This window comes from Drosophila sulfurigaster, chromosome 2R (genome assembly GCF_023558435.1).
Source record: "Drosophila sulfurigaster albostrigata strain 15112-1811.04 chromosome 2R, ASM2355843v2, whole genome shotgun sequence".
NCBI lineage: Eukaryota > Metazoa > Arthropoda > Insecta > Diptera > Drosophilidae > Drosophila > Drosophila sulfurigaster.
In genome coordinates, this window is record NC_084882.1 from 20,130,973 (window position 1) to 20,150,939 (window position 19,967).

The following is a 19,967-nucleotide window of genomic DNA, read 5'->3' on the forward strand; positions in this document are numbered from 1 at the left end:
TTTGGAATACCTAATAAAAAAATCTAGACATGCACGTTCACGTGTAAAGCTTTCGACCCTTCCGGGCAGATTAATTGTGCGCGACGATGACGAGGCAGAATGCAACAAACATCTATATGGGTAATAGAGGCGTTAAATCTAAATAAATGACGTAGGTTTTATATAGTCATAGACGTGGTTCCATCTGTCGTCTTATCACCCTAACTGTAAATAAGATGAGAAAATGTAGAGAAGTAGTAGTTGGGCGACTGTTTGCAGCCACAGTGAATGAGAACCGCGAGCGGGATTCTATCATAAAATTTGAATACGTAGCTTTGATTAATATAACATATGAGCCTCTAATTAAAATTAATATTTGTTTAATTAATTAAAAGAATATTTGTTTGCTGCTGATTTCTGTTCGCCTGGTGTTTGTCTTTTTCAGCCTTTCACGGCAGCTTCAAGTCATCGACAAAAATCTACATCCATTAAATCTGAATAAAGTGTGCCTCCTTTGCAAAGATCTCTAGAAGCGATTCGACAGCTTAGAAATTAAAATTGATAAGAAGAGTTCATGGAATGTCCGAAGAAAACGCAATATTATGTTTATATTTTATAAATATAATTAAAATATATGTATAAGTGTTACAGAACTTTGTAATTAGAAAACTAAAAATATTTGCTGTGTAGTTTTTTTTTCAGGTGTGTGTAGCATAATTTATGGTTATGGTGTTAAGCATGTGGCAACTTGAGAAGTTTCTTATATGGTGGCTGCTATCGGTATCTTTAAATGGTTGATCTGGGGTTTTTTTGTAGTTTCATATGATGATGTAATAACGAAATTAAAAGACGATTCATTCAGTCTATATTCTCTCAAAGAATAACCGTAGGTGGGAGGAGTCGCGATCAATTCACGCATGGTCGCTATTGGTTCGTTTCTCGCTCACACGAAAATGATGATCTTAATCTTATTACTAAACTACTGTTATTTACAAACTAACTAGTGTACGTTAACTGGGGCCGACAGGAACTTAAGGTTTGTTATTTCGCTTTGCGGCACCTTTGCAACTGTCAGCCAGGCCTGCGGCATCATGTGGTGCAGTATCGATTCGAGGCGATCGACCGGCAAATAGGCAATTGGCTCCGCCGAGTTATTCAGCTTGTCGTTCACCGGCACGCCTGGTATCGGTAGTACCACTGGGATGCAGTCTTTCTCCGGATTCATGGCCAAGGCGCGAGTCGCACTGAGCAGCTCAAAGCTGAGACCCAATCGGAAAACCATCAGCTGCTCGCTGTTATCATTAATGGCCTGCATGATGTAGTGCACCATGTAGGCGGTATTCTGAATGAAATTGGGCATCAAGAGCAGCTCCTTAACGGATTTGCAATTGGTGAGCTGGCTACTGAAGTCTTTATCCACATTAACGTTGATCAGCTCCAAACGCTGCACAGTGCCACCAGCGGCCAGGCCACCCATAATCTCGTTGATGATAAACGAACGATTTCCGTTATTCTCGACTCGCAAATGACGCAGACGCTTCAGGTTAGGCAGCACCTCTTCGCCAAAGGTTCGCGTTTTCATGCCACGACAGGAGCCCAGTAAAAGGGTCTCCAATTGCCGCAATCCCTTTAGATGGAGCAAGTCCAGTTGGCTCATGTTGTTGACGCCGCGCAAGCTTAGCTCACGCAATTTGTTCAATGACTGCATGGGCGCCAGGGAAACGATGCTGGCCTTCGGCTCGGTCATGCGAATGCGCAGCACTCGCAGCTCCGACATCTTGTCAACGTGGGACAAGTTCAGGCTGCGGCTGGTGCAAGTAGCGCGCAGCTCGACGAGACGCGACAAACGCCTCAGTATCAGCTGAATAAACTCGGCGTCTGTGGCATCCGTTCGAAGCACACGCAATGATTTCAAGCTACGCAAATCGCCCTCCATGCGCAATTTGGGGTTGTCCATCTTGACGCCCATCATATCCAGTTCACGGGTGCGATAGCGTACCATGTCACGCAAGCAGAGCGTCCAGTTGGTCACATGAGTGTCGCGCAACATGACTGTGCGCCAAACGTTGCGATCGCGACCAATCATGGCCCAAGTATTGCACACATTCGACATGCGCACGCGATCCTGTAAGCAAATTTCAATTAGGCTACTGTCATTACTTCTTGTGTGGTCGTCAAACTTACATGGAAGTCCAGTGTCTTCATCACAGCCAACAGCACCTGGCAGTTAATGTTCCCCAAAGACACGGATTGGACAATGCTTTCAATATTATTTTTTTCCATTAGAAAAGTGCGTGCCATAAAACTTTTCCAAGTTGACCAAGTTTGATTCACGTGCAATGCTGTAACAATCAAAAATAAAAATAATTGAAAATATGAAAAACTTATAACTTTATATACAACTTGTAAGTAACAGTCTTCTGTTCAATTGAAACTTCAACTTATCTAAGCTGACAGCATCGTTTTGCTTTTAAAGTTTTAACTTTTGATTACATCCGCAAGTTGTTAGCATTTCATTGGGTCCAACAATTATTTCTTTGTGTTATTGGAAGATCAGCAACTAAACTAGTTTGTAAAATCTTCGCTAACCGACACTTGTTTTTCAACAATTAAGGAATATATTGTAAATAAACAAAGACTGAAACTGAACCGAACTGATCAGAGCAGCAGCAGGATTGCGTTGATGATGATTTTTCCCTTTAGTTCGACACTCAGGACTCACACTTGCAACTGGGCACGCTGAGGCGGTCCATAAACAGCGACAGCCTTGCGACCATTGATGACAACAATTTCCTGTGGCTTCGGTGTGACTTTTACGGGCGACTCGTTGAACAGCTGCTCCGGCGGCAATGCGCAAGGTGTTGTAATCTCTGCAATTTCAGCCAAGCTGCTGCTGCTATTGCCACTCAGCTCCATTAGCGCTTCTTTGTAGCTGAATGAGTTTTGATAGCTTGAATCATTTGTGCCTAAGTTGTTGGCATTAACATTCTCATCTATAGGTTCCTTTTCCTTCTCTTTCTCCTTATCCATCTCCTTTTTGTTGGCGTGTGCCAGTGACGATCCGGGCCTAATGCAACTCTATATCGTGGGGTGTAGATAATACTTAAGAATTTGTTGCTTAAAATTGGTAAGAAATGTGTCGCGCTTACCGTGCAAACGTATTTGTCGGTCTTGCCATTCGATGCGCCCATTGCAAAGGCCTGCTTTTTATCCTTGATGCTCGACATACAAACAGCACAGACCATGGTGTTGTCAACCAGTTGCTTAGGCGGAAATACGCCACCCTGCTGATGGAACATTTGTGTCTTTGATTCCGCAGCCTTTGACTGCTTTGACTTTGTGTGTTGATTGCTGCTGACGAAGGGAGAATGTTTCGCAATTGATTAGCAAAATTAATTGATTAAATGCTTACCTGCGCTTGCGTGCAGTGTGGCTGCCTGGGGAGCCGGTGCCACCGCCATCGTTGCTGTTGCTAGCAGCCAAGACGCGCGCATTGCCCTTGACGGCCATAGTCGGGGTCCAGCCCTGTGGCGGGGGACTGGCGCCCTTGGGGGCCTTTGGCTTGGGTATACGCTTGCCAGACACCAGCTCGGCTGGAGGGGTCTGTGGCACTTCCTTGACTACTGCTGGCGTCTTCGGATGGGACTGAGATTGCTTCGGCTGAGACTTGAGTTGCTGCTGCTGCTCCTCGCGCAACTGCTTGGCAGCTGCCATCGATTTGCGATGCTCCACCGCCGGCTGAGCGGTGCGCATTGTCTCAAACTCCTCGCCAGCGTTCTGCAGCGCGCGCTGGAAGCAGAAATGATCGATGGTCAGTTCGCCGCTCAGCAGCGGTATAATGTCATCGCGAGATCGCATCTTTTTGCCGGCTGGTGATATGAAGACGACATCGGCACGCTGACGAGACGCCGACTGCGAACTATTGCCGCTGCGCATCACCAGCTCACGCTTCCAACCGTATTTAAAGGGCAGCTTATAATAGTTATCAGTAGACGGCAGCTTGTTGGCCGCAATCGAACGACGACGCACGATCGAATTTCCAGTATCGTTTGTAACGTCAGTTGGAGTCGAGCGGCTGTTATCCTTAATCTGAAGGGGGAGCTAGATTCTCTTCGTTTACGGTGCCAACGCTGCGAGCGCGTGCATTACGTAGCCCGATATCGATGTCGTTGTTAGAGTGGTACATCGATTTGGAGCGCATGCGCATATTCTCATTCACTTGCCCGTTGAAGCTTCGTTTACGCGAGCTAGTATCGTTATTTGTCAAAGAGCCATTTGAGGTTTCCTCCTGCGTTGGTAACTGGGGATGCAGCAAAGAAACTTCGCCAGCAGCATCGTTGTCATATTTCTTGCGCTTCTGTCAAAGCCAAGAGAGAGAGAGATAGGGAGACCGAGGAGTGGGAAAGAAAAAAACATAGAAATAGATTAGTTGGTGTAATAAGTGGTTAACTAAATCCCTAGTTTCCACCTTGTTAGGCAATTCAGTTTGTGGTTCTGAAGATTCAGATTGTGGCTCTGGTTCAGGCTCTGGAGGATGAGATGGTGTTTCTGGTTGAGGTTTCAGTTCAAATGATGTGGCTGGTTGCTCTTGATGTTGCTCTTCTGATGCTAGACTATCGACAACGTTTGACAAACTACTATTGTCCTTGTGATCGTCCTTGTTATCGACGCTGTTGTTGTCGTTGGTTGGCTTAGGATAGTCGATAGTCGAATTTAACGTATTTGTACATGTGATTGTTGTTGTGGTTGCTGCTGTTGTGTCTGCTCCTGCTGCGATTGTCGACATCGTCGTCGTCGTTGCTGCTGCTGGGCTCGTGGAGTTCGCTAACGTTTTATTGACTAAATTGGACGACGACGTACTAGAAGCGGAGCAAGAAGAAGACGACGACGAATTCCGACGCCGCCATCGTCGTTGCCGCCCCAAAGTTTGTGGCGACTCGGACTCTGATGGCGGCTGCGACTGCAGTTCCTCTCTGGGAAATACGCTGAGGCCTGTGGCACAGATGGCTTTTAGATCAGCGGGCAGCTGCTACGCATACAATATATATATACATATATAAATGTACGTGAAAAAAGAACATGGGAGAGAGAGAGAGACACAGAATAGAAATACAAATACAGAAGAATACATGGCAAATGTTTGCAGAAAAAAATAAAGAAGCAGGCACACGCAAGCAAGCCGCGTCATCAAAATCAGATTAATCCAATTAAATGTTTGTGAAGCATGTTATATGGTATTATTAAATAATATAAGTGCTGTGGCAGGAATGCAGTAGTAGAAGTGTTAAAGATGTTTTGAGTGTTAAGTGTAGTTAAAGTAACTGAGGCGCTTTGACAAAAACTTACCGGATCATCATCGGCATCCGAGTTGCTTTCGTTGCTGTTTGTGATCAACATCTTTGGATAGCTGCCAGTGAATCCAGCGAGTGCCATATCCTTTGAATTGCTACGCATCTTTGACTTGGTGCGCTTCCGTTTCGATCTGCCGCGAGTTCGAGCAGCACATGAAGCTATTGAGGGGGGAAGCGAATTGGCTTGATTTTAATTGTTAATTCGAATATAAATATAAACATTTGGACTTACCATCTGATTTTGTAGAGTCCGATTCACTGGTATAGTTTAAACGATTATCCTCAAACGAAGTTGAATCATTGCTGGACATTTGGCTATCGCTGCCCGCGTCAATTGAGTCACATGGCAAGCTCATCATGCTCACCTGATGAAAAAAAAAACATGTTTTGTAACATTTAATAATTATTAAAAATGATTGTCTTATAATTCAAAATTTTTAACTTCTTTTTTTTTAACATCTATTGATCTATTTCATAGAACGGAGGCAGCGAAATTAGTTTGACCAAATAATACCCAGACCAAAAATAGTGAGAGATTTTTCCAGAAGTCGCTTGTTTAGATAAAAATAACTAATTTAGCCAAATATATGTCTAACAACAATAACACAACTATTTTAATATTCAACAGAATTAAAACAAAATGATTCAGTTAATTTTAACAGTTGAGGGAAGCCGCAACAAAAGTGCATGTAAATAATACACACGCAGATGCTTAAGTTTTTACCCAGCAGACCAAACAGCGAGAACATATCACGCAAAAAGACTTAAAAGCCTTGCAAAACGGAATTGCCGTTGATGCTTACGATAAAGTAGAAAGAAGCAGTAGGTAAGAGAACCAAACTTTTGACTATCGACAAAAAAACAACAGCCATCACTGTTGTACCACTTTATTCGTTCTTCTTCGTCTTCTTTTCTATGCAAATGGTATTTATTTTTTACCGGACATCATAAAGAAACAAGCACTCAAACACCGATTTTCGATGAAGTCAAGGTGAAGCTTAGGTGGTGAAATTGCAATCAGCAAAGTTTCCGCGAATCAAATCAAAGCTTTGTCGATTCTTAATTGTGAACGCACAACATTATAATTAAAATGGTCCTACAAATTATCAATAACAAAAAAAAAACCAACAAAACAATTTATTTACAGGTTAACGTTTGTTTTTGTTTGAGTTCATACTTCGTTCACATGTACATAATTTCAAGTCGAGAGTTAATTTTACGCCAAAAATTGTTGTTGCCAGTGCAATTCACACTTTAAACATGTGTCTGCATTCTGTTTGTTTGTGTTTGTGTGAGCCGGCTTACCGGTAATTTTCTATAGCTACCAAAATTTCAACAACTGAACGAGAGTTTTTGTAATTTTTCGTATGCGCACACGTTTTTTTATAATATAATTTACAGCTTGATTATATTTATGTAGGACAAATAATGGGCTAGGAATTATGGTCGGCGGCGCTTTTGCAAATTACGCGTGGTGTCTGTGTGTGCGTATTCACATATGCAAATTTTTCGTGTGTATGCGACTGACGCTACAGCGTCTTCACAATTTTAATTGCACGAGCTAACAATTCACAGTAGACATACAACCTATTTCTTAACTATACAATTACATTAGCGTACACTAACCGTAAATAAAGCAAACAAAATTCGCACAAATATTCACTTTTCACAATGAAAACGCGTAACTTTAAAACAAACGCGAAAACCACGCTCGGTTCACCTGCGGCGCATCTAATAATGAAAATTCACCGTCCAGTGTGACCGGGAGTAGTGAGTAGTATTGAATTATTGAATATACCACACATAATGGCAGCAGTGGTAAATGTTATACTCAAAATGGCACGTCATCTGTTTATGTTATGCTGTTCTCAACATTAGGACTGTTAAGCGGCTGTTATTGCAATCGATAATTTATCAAAGCGCAACCTTTCAAAAATGTGAAACGTTTAAATTTGTCTGCTCTTTGGTGTCAAAATAAAGTATTTATCTTAAAACTCTCTAAGAAGTTTTTAAAATAGTTCAATGATTTTTTGACTGCTTAGTGTATGATTTTCTTATCGCATTGCATATGAGAATTTGTATGCCCGCTATCCACAGAAGGTAGCATCTCCGACCCCATACAGTACATATGTGTGTATATAGTCTTGCTCAGCGTCAACAGGCGAGACGATATAGATATGCCTGTCTGTATGTCGTATGAACACCTAGATCTCAGGGACTATATAGAGAGTGCAAACATAACAAGTGCTGAAAAAAAAAGATATCTCTATCTCTCAGATCGAAGTGTTCATTCAGACGGACATGGCTATATCATCGCGACTATTGACTCTGATCAAGAATATATATACTTTATAGGGTCGGATATGCGTCCTTCTGCCTGTTACACACATTTCCTGGAGGCTCAGATTTATAATACCCTTCTACCCTATGGATAGCAGGTATAAAAACTATGATGTACATATGACGGTTATAGTAGAAAAATATAACTTAGTACTCTTCCCAACACTATGATAGTATTCAAGCAATGCATTTGTGTGTTTAATTCGCAGCTCTGGCTGCAGTGAAGAGGAAAAGAAGTAATGAAGCTTTATCGGCATAAACATTGCCAAGCTCTGGACACTCAGCAGCAAACGCAGCGGCATCACCAAAAAACTTCTTAAGACTTCTTAAATAGAATGGCACCAAATTGATGAAATCAGTCTCTTGAGTCTCAGAGAAGTTTACTTAAGATATCTAAGAAAATATACGCTATACTTTATAAATTACGAGTGTGTGTTAGCTATACAGGTCTGACTATCTTACACCGTCAAACGAGACACGAAGAATAACAATAGAATCTTTTACTCATTCAAGAGATTCTTACGAAATATATTTGCACAAGGATTAAGTAGCTAAATGTGCGGGGTTTATTGCCCGATATTAAGTTATTGGCTAGGCAAACAATACAAATTTAATAATATTTGAATAAATAAAACTGTTGTTTACTTAAACGTAAAACTTATCGTTTTCTTTCTTTTTTTTGCTATTATTTTGTTAGTGACTCTTTTAGTATTTTCTTTATTGTGTGGTGAAATACATTTATGGTCTCAGGAATTTGTGTTTTACATTGTTAACTTCGGTATTACTTACATATGTAATGATTTTGAATATACTAGTCGAAATGTTACATGTACGACTGCAATGTACATATATTTTAATAAATGTTTCTCTAACCAAATTTTTATTTGCCGAATAATAGAAGATATAGTCTTGAATTCTCAAATACTTCAACAAATGTTAAGGAATTAGTACAGCTATTTATTAAATTTTTTCGGTTATTTTTTTTTATATTGATAAATTGTCTAGTGATATAACCTACCCTACGTAGACTGAAACATGTGCCCTGACAACTGTATTATATGTATCATATATGCAAATAACCCATTCAATTGGTTAAATTAATTTTGCCGACTAAACTATAAGCTTTATAAATAACTAGAATAATAGAATATAAAAGTTTATTCTAGAATTTTAAGATGCATGTGAGTTCTGTTATGCAGTAATCTGTATCCACGTTGTATATGCTTCGCAAACAATGTGGGACTTTGTTTGGAATACATAATAAAAAAATCTAGACATGCACGTTCACGTCGAAAGCTGGCGACCCCTCCGGACAGATTAATTGAGGCGCGGCGATGACGAGGCAGAATGCTACAAACATCTATGTATATGGGTAATAGAGACGCTAAATCTAAATAAAAGACGTAAGTTTTATATAGTCATAGACGTGGTTCCATCTGTCGTCTTATCACAGTCCCATAACTGTATATAAGATGAGAAAATGTGGATGCGGCGCAAACGTAAATTAGAATTCTATACGTTAAGGTGAATCTGTGAATCGTAAGATTAGAAACCACACAATGCCTGAGCCAATTGTTAACGAGTTTCATGTGGCGCCCGTCTGGCTTACTCGTGATTACGTCGAACAGAAGCTGCGCGTGTACTTTAAGGATGCCAAACTGCAACTGACGGAATTACAGGTGACTCCAGGCACTGCTAATGGGGAGAACTACGCCAGCGTGATGACGCGCATCAATGTAGAGTTTAAGGACAAGGATCAGGCAATTCAGCGAGCCACATTTCTGGTAAAGACCACATTTGCTGACAAGGATCCAGCTGCACATCTACTCGGTCCCTACGGCATCTATGTGCGAGAAATGGATATGTACCAGGAGGTGCTTCCCAAGTTGGCTGCAATCGTGAAGCAGGAGTTGGGTGACCCAAGGAAGCTCTTTGCAGCCACAGTGAATGTGGATCGCGACCGCGATTCAATCATATTTGAGGATATGTCATTGGAAAAGTACTTTGTGGCAGATCGCATCAAGCAATTGGATCGCGAGCACATGCAGCTAGTGTTAGAGAAGCTTGCTGAATTCCATGCCGCGTCCGCGGTGCTTAATGAAAGGCAACCGGGAATCTTTGCTGAGAAGTATGACCGTTGCTTCTTTAATAACCACACCAGAGGATATAAGCCAGTGATGCAGAATATGGTGAAAGCTTTAATTAGATCCTTGGAGGATGATAAGGAGTTGCATGATCGCTATGCTGAGAAACTCAAGGGAGTCGTCGAGCATATTATGGACTATGGCGAAAGGACAATGATACCAAAGAAGGGTGATTTTGTGACTTTGTGCCACGGTGATCTCTGGACAACAAATATGATGTTCAAGAACAATGCACAGGGAAAACCAGAAAATGTGATCTTCATTGATTTCCAGTTTAGTGTTTACAACTCTCCGGCAATCGACCTTCAGTATTTATTTAGCACATCCTTGCAAGATGGTATTTGCCACATCGAAATGGTGCAGTTTTATTATGGAAAACTTGTGGAGGCCTTGAATAAGCTCAATTATAAGGGTGCAATTCCGACTCTATTTGACTTCCAGTTGCAGTTCCAAGCAAGATACTTCTATTGTGAGACACACATATAATTAGCTGATAATGATGTATTTCGGATTTTAATTGACATATTGTTTGTTTGCAGCTATCTTTTCATCATTTTGCTTCTTGCCTGCAATGTTGCACAGTGGAAATGAAGAGTTCTCAATTCAAAGAGCGTCATCTTTTGCAGAGAAGGATGCTGAAGTTCGAGTTGCACTCCATAAAGCTGACGTCATGCGACCGAAAGTGAGGAAGCTGTTGCCTTTTTTCGACAAAAGGGGTTTGCTCGATGAAATGTAATTCAGTTTATAGCTAATATGTTCCCAGTTTAAAGATGATATATTAATTATAATAACTTTTAATAAAAGTTTACAAAAATGTATCTATCCAAACTATAATGCCAAGTGATATAAAATATAAAATTAAATAAAAAAGTGCTAATAAAAGTAATTTAGAACAACATAGTTTTTTTTAATTTGTTGTTACTTTGCGACTGTACACATTTTATATTGTATGATTAAAACTGTTTTCAAGTTAAAGATTTCTCAAAATGCAGCTGTCGCCGAATCTTTTTTATCTACATATGTTAAGTAGGCTAATGAACTTTGTACTTACTCAGAAATCTATTACGAAATCTCTTTGCACAAAGATTTACTTTTTATATAGCCTGGCTTTATTATCAGATGGTAGGCAATTAACAAATTAAGTTAAAAATAATAATATTTATGTTTTTTATGTGTACATAAACGGAAAGCTTATCGCTTTTCCTCTTATACATTTGTCAGTTTGGTTTTTACTCCAGTTTGTGGCTTATAGATAGTGTAGAAGGATTTTATAACTTTCTGCGAAGAGGACATACATATGTATGATAAATGTTACAGACAGCACGTGGCACGCTTCCATAAAGTATATACATATGTACATTTTTTATTAGCATCAACAGCCGAGTGGAATCTAAATCTTTGAGATTATAAGCGTTAGAGCTACCAAATTTGTCTCTTACTTTTTATGATTGCACGCAAAAAAAAAAATATATATTTTTTTAATTTTACCACGATCCAATAAAATTAAAAAATATATCCGTTATACTTTAACCATTTGTTATGAGTTTCAACATTGAAATCTCGACTCTCTTGTATTTTTTGTTATTAAGATTATTTAATACTCAAAAAGTGAAGAAAAATCTTTCACATTATTATGAAATCAGTCTACAGCCAAGATCTGGTATCTTTTCATTTATATTCCTTCGAAAGTCCAAGAATATAAAAGATTATTATTATTCATAACTAACATATTACGGTTTCAAGTCAGTTAAGTATATAATATATTTGGAATAGATTCTAGAATCTATATGCTATGCTGTATCCACCCGGATTAATACGATAATAAATTGATCCATATTGTTTTTCGGTATTTAGATTTGTTTCAATGTTTTATATGCAAAATAAATGATTAATCTAGTTATTGTATACAAATATGTTTTGCTAATCCCAGGATTAAAAAAATAATATGTAGATATGGCGGTTATAATAAAATAATAGAACTAAGTACTATTCCCATTCTTGGACATCGAGCAGACCACACTGGTTAAAAATAGGCAGCCAATGCTTAAGGTTCTCACGAAGTTTCTTGTTGTTGTAGGCCACTTTCTTAAAGTTGCGACTTCTTTCATTGTCCAACATCAAGGCATTAAAATCGGCGTCGGCAGTCTGATCGTTGATCATTATAGCCTGGCAGGTAAGTGTAGAAGTCACGGCTGCAATAGAGGAGTTTAATTATTAATTATTGACTTAAACAGTTTCGAAGCTTGGATTAAAGTACTCACCCATGAATTTGCCCTTTTCCAATTGTAACCACATCTGACGAAGCGTGGGTATATAGCCAGTAAAGTCAAATGCCCGCAACGTATCCACTAGAACACTATGATAGTATTCAATCAAAGCATTTGTGTGTTTAATTCGCAGCTCTGGCTGCAGTGAAGTGGAAAAGAAGTAATGAAGATCTATGGCTGGTGAGCCCCAGGCCGAGAATTGGAAGTCAATGAGCAACATGTCCAGATCCCTGTTTTCGGTTTTTGGTCTCAACATTATGTTGTTGACCCACAGATCGCCGTGCGTTAAGGTATTGAATTCATCATCCTTAGGGTCGTAGACACGTTCAGTGTATTCCATAACCAATTTCTTCAGACGCTTCAGTTTATCGGCATAAACATTGCCAAGCTCTGGACACTCAGCAGCAAAGGCTGCGGCCTCACCAAAAAAGTTTTCAAACATCGGCGCGAATCCTCGCGAATGGCGATTGAAAATGCCATGATCGAGTTTGGTCAGCAAACCTGGTTGACGATCGTTGAACACGGCAGCAGCAGCATGCATCTTGGCCAGCTTCCTCAAAGCCAGCTTTGTGAATTCCAAGTCGTAGCCAATTAGACGATCCCCAATAGCATATTTACAGATTGCTAAATCCTCAAAGATGATGGCCGAATGCTCGTAATCCACGTAAAGCGTCTTTGCAAATAGTTTTTCCGATTTATCTGTTCCATCCAACAGTGCACTCAACTGCGGCAGAATCTTATCATACATGACCATCTCGGTGGTGCTCGCCTGATAGCTGGCAAATATGCCCGAAATGAAGGGATCATTCTCATATGTTGTCTTTACAATGAAGTTTTCACTTTCCGATGCATTGGAACCACTGCGCACATAATCCACTTTGATTCTAGTCATAACACTGGCATAATTTTCACCCTTGGCCGTCGCTGGCTTAATGCTTAGATCGGTGATATTGAGATCGTCGTCCTTTTTTGTAGCGACGCAGAATGTTCTCCACATAGGAAACAGTTAGCCACTGTGGAGCAGGATGGTAATTGTCAGCGTCGTTGCCGTTGCCGTTACCGTTACGTGATTCGCCCATGTCTGTGATGTTTCTGTATCAACAACCCAAACAGCAGTCGCTATTTATAAGAACGACAAGTGATCCTCGTCCATCTAGTCGTATACGTAACTACGTAACGAATATTTCGCTTTATTATCGCAGTAAAATAGCTAGATTAAGACAATTGTCGTACCTTTGTCTCCCGAACAAAACGCTCATATTTCGTTTAATCCCTATGAAGCGTGCTTTATGCGAGGGTCGCACAGAAAGTTATTCAATGGTCTAGATGAAAAAGCGGCATATTCAGAGCTTAACGAGATTGTTCATTTAAAATAATTGTATCGGAATATTTTAGTTATTTATCTTATTTTAGTTACTTTGTATTACTTACACGTTAATTTATGAATTATTATATAGTAGTTAGATGAAAAGATGTCTGGTTATAGTAAAGTTCAAGTGTGAAATATATAATTCGACCATTTTAGTTTTCCATGTTCTTTTAGATTGGAAATAATCTTCAATTCTCAGACTATGTTTACTCATTACAAGATAAGATATGGTTACCTATGAAATTTAAATTATTGATATTTTGTTAAAGTATTTCGTTTTCAAACAGAAAGGTCTAGAAATTGTGAAAAAGAATTTGTCTATTTACAAGTTTCTTTCTAACTGTGAAACTTTCGCAAATCCTCTCGCACATAAAAGTATAGTATAAAAGTGTCTGAGAATTTTCATTTTCTTTTTTTATACATTGCACATATGCATATACTATATAATTAAGTATTCTGCTCAGTCATCGGAGAACAAAAACAACTACTATCCCTAACTATATGAGATAGTAGTTATGATTAAAATAAAACGCTAGTTTTTTTTGTAGCAGATCACGCGTGCTCTTTATAAATCATATAAAATTTACATTTGTTTCATCTGCTTGACAACTAATAAACTCGTCAAGCTATTTGCATAATAAAACCATAAACCATAAACAATTAACGTCCCGCCTTTATTTATTCGTGTGTTAAGTTAGTCTCACTTGTTAGTTTAGCATAAGTATTTCCCACCTTATCAACCAGATAGTCTCTCGTCAAATTTTGCACGCTTTCAAGCTTATCAAATGAATGATGACGTCTTAACTTTATCCTAGGTTATGTTGAATATCTCCTCCATATTTATGGAGGTATAATGGTATAATTTATATATAATGGTATAATTTACCATTTCTATGGCTTAACGCTTTATTCCTGAAAGATCTTTTGGTTGAGAGCAAAAGACTTTACAATCTCAATCCTTTATCATTGCATGAAGTGTCGCTTTTTAAATGATTTCAAATTCAAAATAAAAAAATGTAGACATGCGTTCACGTCGAAAGCTGGCGACCCCTCCGGACAGATTATTTGAGGGTATCTATATGGGTAATAGAGACGCTAAATCCAAATAAAAGACGTAAGTTTTATATAGTCATAGACGTGGTTCCATCTTTCGTCTTATCACAGTCCCATAACTGTATATAAGATGATAAAATGTGGATGCGGCGCAAACGTAAATTAGAATTCTATACGTTAAGGTGAATCTGTGAATCGTAAGATTAGAAACCACACAATGCCTGAGCCAATTGTTAACGAGTTTCATGTGGCGCCCGTCTGGCTTACTCACGATTACGTCGAACAGAAGCTGCGCGTGTACTTTAAGGATGCCAAACTGCAACTGATGGAATTACAGGTGACTCCAGGGACTGCTAACGGGAAGAACTACGCCAGCGTGATGACGCGCATTAATGTAGAGTTTAAGGACAAGGATCTGGCAAATCAGCGAGCCACAAGGATCCAGCTGCGCATCTACTCCCTACGGCATCTATGTGCGAGAAATGGATATGTACCAGGAGGTGCTTTCCAAGTTGGCTGCAAAAGTGAAGCAGGAGTTGGGTGACCCAAGGAGAAGTACGACCGTTGCTTTTTTAATAACCACACCAGAGGATATAAGCCAGTGATGCAGAATATGGTGAGAGGTTTAATTAGATCCTTGGAGGATGATAAGGAGTTGCATGATCGCTATGCTGAGAAACTCAAGGGGTGATTTTGTGATTTTGTGCCACGGTGATCTCTGGACGACGACTATGATGTTCAAGAACAATGCACAGGGAAAACCAGAAGCTAAATTATAAGGGTGCAATTCCAACTTTATTTGACTTCCAGTTGTAGTTCCAAGCAAGATACTTTTATTGTCAGAGACATATAATCAGCTGATGATGAGGTGTTTTGGATTTTAATTGACATATTCCTATTTTAATTTGTATGCAGCTATGTTTTCATCATTTTGATTCTTGCCTGCAATGTTGCACAGTGGAAATGAAGTTCAAGTTGCACTCCATAAAACTGATGTCATGCGACAGAAAGTGAGGAAGCTGTTGCCTTTTTTCTACAAAAGCGGCTTGCTCGATGAAATGTAATTCAGTTTATAGCTAATATGTTTTCAGTGATGACATATTCATTATAATAACTTTAAATAAAAGTTTACGAAAATGTATCTATCCAAACTGTAATGCCAAGTGATATAAAATATAAAATTAAATAAAAAGTGCTAATAAAAGTAATTTAGAACATCATATTTTTCTTAATTTGTTGTTACTTTGCGAGTGTTTATATTGTATAATGAAAACTGTTTTCATATTAAAGTTTTCTCAAAATGCAGGTGGTGCCAAAACTTTTTTTATCTATGTTAAGTATCACTACCATCGGTTAAAGAACTCTGTACTTACTCAGAAACCTATTACGAAATATCTTTGCACAGAGATTTAGTTTTTATATAGCCTGGCTATCAGATGGTAGACAATTAACTAGTTAAGTTAAAAATAATAACATTTAAGTTTTCATGTGTACATAAACGGAAAGCTTATCGCTTTTCTTCTTATAAATTTTTCAGTTTGGTTTTTACCTCTCCTAATTCCAGTTTGTGCCTCATATATAGAGTAGAAGTATACATATATGTTTCAGACACGCTTCCATAAAGTATATACATACATACATACAATTTTTTTTAGCACCAATCTTGATCTCTGAGATTATAAGAAATAAAGCTACCAAATTTGGTTTTCACTTTTTATGATTGCACTCAAAATGTATTTTTTTTTTTTAAAATGTGTTATATTTAAATATTTGTTCTGAGTTTGAGCTTTTCAACATTGAACTCTCTACTTTCTTGTATTTATACCCGCTACCCATAGGGTAGAAGGGTATTATAACTTTGTGCCGGCAGGAAATGTATGTAACAGGTAGAACGAGGCATCTCCGGCCCTATAAAGTATATATATTCTTGATCAGCGTCAACAGCTTAGACGATATAGCCATGTCCGTCAGTCCGTCTGTGTGTCTGTCCGTATGAACACCTAGATCTCAGAGACTGTTTCAAATTTTTGCCACGCCCACTTCCGCCCCCGTAAATCAAAAAAATCGAATAACAACCGAATTTTGGTATATATAACTACTAGTTATGATTCCTGAAAATTTGGTTGCGATCAGATAAAAATTGTAGAAGTTATTAAAGAAATACTTTTGTATGGGCAAAAACGCCTACTTACTAGGGGTCTTAGTTGCTTTGGCCGACAATCTGGCACATTGTGCCGTCTATGGTATATTTTGAATTGTGTACTATATCGATATACCAAACATACCATTTGACATATTTTTAGTATTTTTTAGTATTTTCGGTATATTTTGAAAATAATACCGCAATATTTTGCCCTTATTAAAAATTGGTAGCGGGTATCTCGAGTACACTCTACTGTAACTTTCTTACTTGTTTTTTTATTAAGATTATTTTATACTCAAAAAAAGTCTTTCACATTATTATGAAATCAGTTTACAGCCAAGAGCTGGTATCTTTTCATTTATTTTATTTTTTTCTTTATTATGAAGTCCAAAAATATAAAACATTATTATTATTCACTATCTTTTATAAATTTTACAAAAAAATTGACGTAAAGGAATTAAAAGAACCAGTAAGACTCTAACCATGTACAATAATAATAATATGAATAGATTCTAGAAACTAAAAGCTGTGCTGTAATACTATATTTAGGCTTGTTTCAATGTTTTATATTCAAAATAAATGATTAATCTAGTTATTGTATATAAATATGTTTTGCTAATCCCATGATTAAAATAATATGTATATAATATAATATATAATCTATATATATAAAAGAAAGTCGTGTTATGTTAGACCACTTATAAATCAAGAACGGCAGAACAGATTTGAGTGAAAATTGGTAGGGAGGTAGTTTAGAGCCAGGAAACGGACATAGGATACTTTTTATCCCGTTCGAAAGCGCGAATTATACTCCACCGAAATGGCTACACTTATAGTAATGAATAACAGTAAGTAGGCTGTGAGCGTAACGTACCATATATTTATGTATGATACTATGTATTTATACATTTATCTACAGTCAGCAATGCCGCGAGCAAGACGATCGAATCTGCCACTCGAGAATTTATTTATCCCACTCAAAAATATTTGTTAATTCTGAACTCTACTCTCCCACCGAAAAAAGTATTTATAACCCAGTTAATACTGTCTGGTTTTTATTTTGTAGATACAAGGACAGATTCACCATCATTCAAATCTATTGACTGCGTCACAAATGAAGATGAAGCCACCAACTATCCAATTGAATTTTTAAACTCTTTGGATGTGCCTGGCTTACCACCGCACAATTTACGCCTAAAGGTTGGCTCCGTAGTAATCATGCTTCGAAATCTAAACCAACCAAAACGGTACGCGTTTGGTGGTTAGAAAATTGATGAACAATGTAATTTACGCTACGATAATGATAGGAAAATTTAAAGGTGAGGAAGTTCTTATTCCGAGGATCCCGATAATCCCAACCGATATGCCGTTTGAATTTAAAAGAATTAAATTTCCGATACGTCTTGCATTTGCCATGACTATCAACAAATCACAAGGCCAATCCTTAAAAGTTTGTGGTTTAAATCTAGAACATTCATGTTTTTCCCATGGTCAATTATACGAGTACGTGGCATGTTCACGGGTTGGAAGATCATCTGCGTTGTTTGTTTTTTGCGTCTGATAATAAAACAAAAAATGTCGTCTATCATAAGGTACTTAGGTGAAGAGCAACCTATGTACTAAAATACAGAAATAATAATGCATGAAATAATACAAAAAAAATACAATCTGCTTATTTATTGTCATAAGGGCGAAACAAAGTTCCGGGTCACTTAGTAGAATAATAGAATTTAGTACTATTCCCATTCTTGGACATCCAGCAGACCACACTGGTTGTAAATGGGCAGCCAATACTTAAGGTTCTCCCGAAGTCTCTTGTTGTTGTAGGCCACTTTTCTAAAGTTTCGACTTCTTTCATTGTCCAACATCAAGGCATTAAAATCGGCGTCGGCAGTCTGATCGTTGATCATTATTGCCTGGCAGGTAAGTGTAGAAGTAACGGCTGTAATCGAGGATTTAAATTGTTTATTGTTGACTTGGACAGTTTTAAACCTTCAATTAAAGTACTCACCCATGAATTTGCCCTTTTCCAATTGCAACCACATCTGACGAAGCGTGGGTATATAGCCAGTGAAGTCAAATGCCCACAACGTATCGACAAGAACACTATGATAGTATTCAATCAAAGCATTTATGTGTTTATGCAGCTCTGGCTGCAGTGAACTGGAAAAGAAGTAATGAAGATCTATGGCTGGTGAACCCCAGGCCGAGTATTGAAAGTCAATGAGCAACATGTCCAGATCCCTGTTTTCGGTTTTTGGTCTCAACATTATGTTGTTGACCCACAGATCGCCGTGCGTTAAGGTATTGAATTCATCATCCTTAGGATCGTAGACACGTTCGGTGTATTCCATAACCAAATTCTTCAGACGCTTCAGTTTGTCGGCATAAAGATTTCCAAGCTCTGGACACTCAGCAGCAAAGGCAACGGCCTCAACAAAAAAGTTTTCAAACATCGGCGCGAATCCTCGCGAATGGCGATTGAAAATGCCATGATCAAGTTTGGTCAGCAAACCTGGTTGACGTTCGTTGAACACGGCAGCAGCAGCATGCATCTTGGCCAGCTTCCTCAACGCCAGCTTTGTGAATTCCAAGTCGTAGCCAATTAGACGATCCCCAATAGCATATTTACAGATTGCTAGATCCTCAAAGATGATAGCCGAATGCTCGTAATCCACGTAAATCGTCTTTGCGAATAGTTTTTCCGATTTATCTGTTCCATCCAACAGTGCACTCAACTGCGGCAGAATCTTATCATACATGACCATCTCGGTGGTGCTCGCCTGATAGCTGGCAAATATGCCCGAAATGAAGGGATCATTCTCATATGTAGTCTTTACAATGAAGTTTTCACTTTCTGATGCATTGGAACCACTGCACACATAATCCACTTTGATTCTAGTCATAACACTAGCATAATTTTCACCCTTGGCCGTCGCTGGCTTAATGCTTAGATCGGTGATATTGAGATCGTCGTCCTTTTTGTAGCGACGCAGAATGTTCTCAACATAGGGAACAGTAAGCCACTGTGGAGCAGGATGGTAATTGTCAGCGTCGTTGCCGTTGCCGTTACCGTTACGTGATTCGCCCATGTCTGTGATGTTTCTGTATCAACAACCCAAACAGCAGTCGCTTTTTATAAGAACGACAAGTGGTCCTCGTCCATCTAGTCGTATACGTAACTACGTAACGAATATGTTCTTTTAGATTGGAAATAATCTTCAACGATATTAGTCACAATATTCGCAAATTATATTTACTCATTACAAGATAAGATATTCGGTTAAAGTATTTCGTTTCTAAAAAGAAAGGTCTAGAAAT

The 19,967-nt window shown here is 38.6% G+C and overlaps 5 protein-coding genes across 8 annotated transcripts; 2 read left to right on the forward strand and 3 right to left on the reverse strand.

Annotated features, from left to right (window-relative positions):
* Positions 1-600: 600 nt before the first annotated feature.
* On the reverse strand, positions 601-7,109 carry LOC133836732 (serine-rich adhesin for platelets). Its single transcript, XM_062267322.1, is given in 11 exon segments — positions 601-2,104; positions 2,164-2,321; positions 2,380-2,399; positions 2,702-3,057; positions 3,129-3,333; positions 3,392-4,063; positions 4,065-4,336; positions 4,448-5,008; positions 5,326-5,489; positions 5,563-5,695; positions 6,957-7,109. Coding segments are annotated over 10 exon segments (3,660 nt in total). The 5' UTR covers positions 5,690-5,695; positions 6,957-7,109; the 3' UTR covers positions 601-979.
* A 2,006-nt stretch (positions 7,110-9,115) lies between these two features.
* Positions 9,116-10,666, forward strand: LOC133837894 (uncharacterized). The gene is made up of 2 exons (XM_062268808.1): positions 9,116-10,283; positions 10,354-10,666. Exons 1-2 carry the CDS (start codon positions 9,230-9,232, stop codon positions 10,548-10,550), a joined length of 1,251 nt encoding a protein of 416 aa, XP_062124792.1. The 5' UTR covers positions 9,116-9,229; the 3' UTR covers positions 10,551-10,666.
* Positions 10,667-11,650: 984 nt separating this feature from the next.
* On the reverse strand, positions 11,651-13,183 carry LOC133837767 (uncharacterized). Its single transcript, XM_062268627.1, is given in 3 exon segments — positions 11,651-12,006; positions 12,076-13,057; positions 13,059-13,183. Coding segments are annotated over 3 exon segments (1,290 nt in total). The 5' UTR covers positions 13,161-13,183; the 3' UTR covers positions 11,651-11,800.
* Positions 13,184-14,406: 1,223 nt separating this feature from the next.
* LOC133836587 (uncharacterized) lies at positions 14,407-15,183 on the forward strand. 4 transcript variants are annotated; one of them, XM_062267165.1, is made up of 3 exons: positions 14,407-14,521; positions 14,580-15,028; positions 15,130-15,183. In XM_062267165.1, the coding sequence occupies exons 2-3, from the start codon at positions 14,721-14,723 to the stop codon at positions 15,134-15,136; spliced, it is 315 nt and encodes a 104-aa protein (XP_062123149.1). In that variant the 5' UTR covers positions 14,407-14,521; positions 14,580-14,720; the 3' UTR covers positions 15,137-15,183. The 4 variants fall into 4 exon arrangements, with proteins under 4 accessions (XP_062123149.1, XP_062123150.1, XP_062123151.1 ...); XM_062267166.1 differs by having other exon boundaries at positions 14,410-14,564; positions 14,634-15,028; XM_062267167.1 differs by having other exon boundaries at positions 14,411-14,533.
* Positions 15,184-18,328: 3,145 nt separating this feature from the next.
* On the reverse strand, positions 18,329-19,751 carry LOC133836585 (uncharacterized). Its single transcript, XM_062267162.1, has 2 exons — positions 18,658-19,751; positions 18,329-18,588 (listed from the first exon to the last, which is right to left on the reverse strand). The coding sequence occupies exons 1-2, from the start codon at positions 19,736-19,738 to the stop codon at positions 18,383-18,385; spliced, it is 1,287 nt and encodes a 428-aa protein (XP_062123146.1). The 5' UTR covers positions 19,739-19,751; the 3' UTR covers positions 18,329-18,382.
* Between the last annotated feature and the right edge of the window lie 216 nt (positions 19,752-19,967).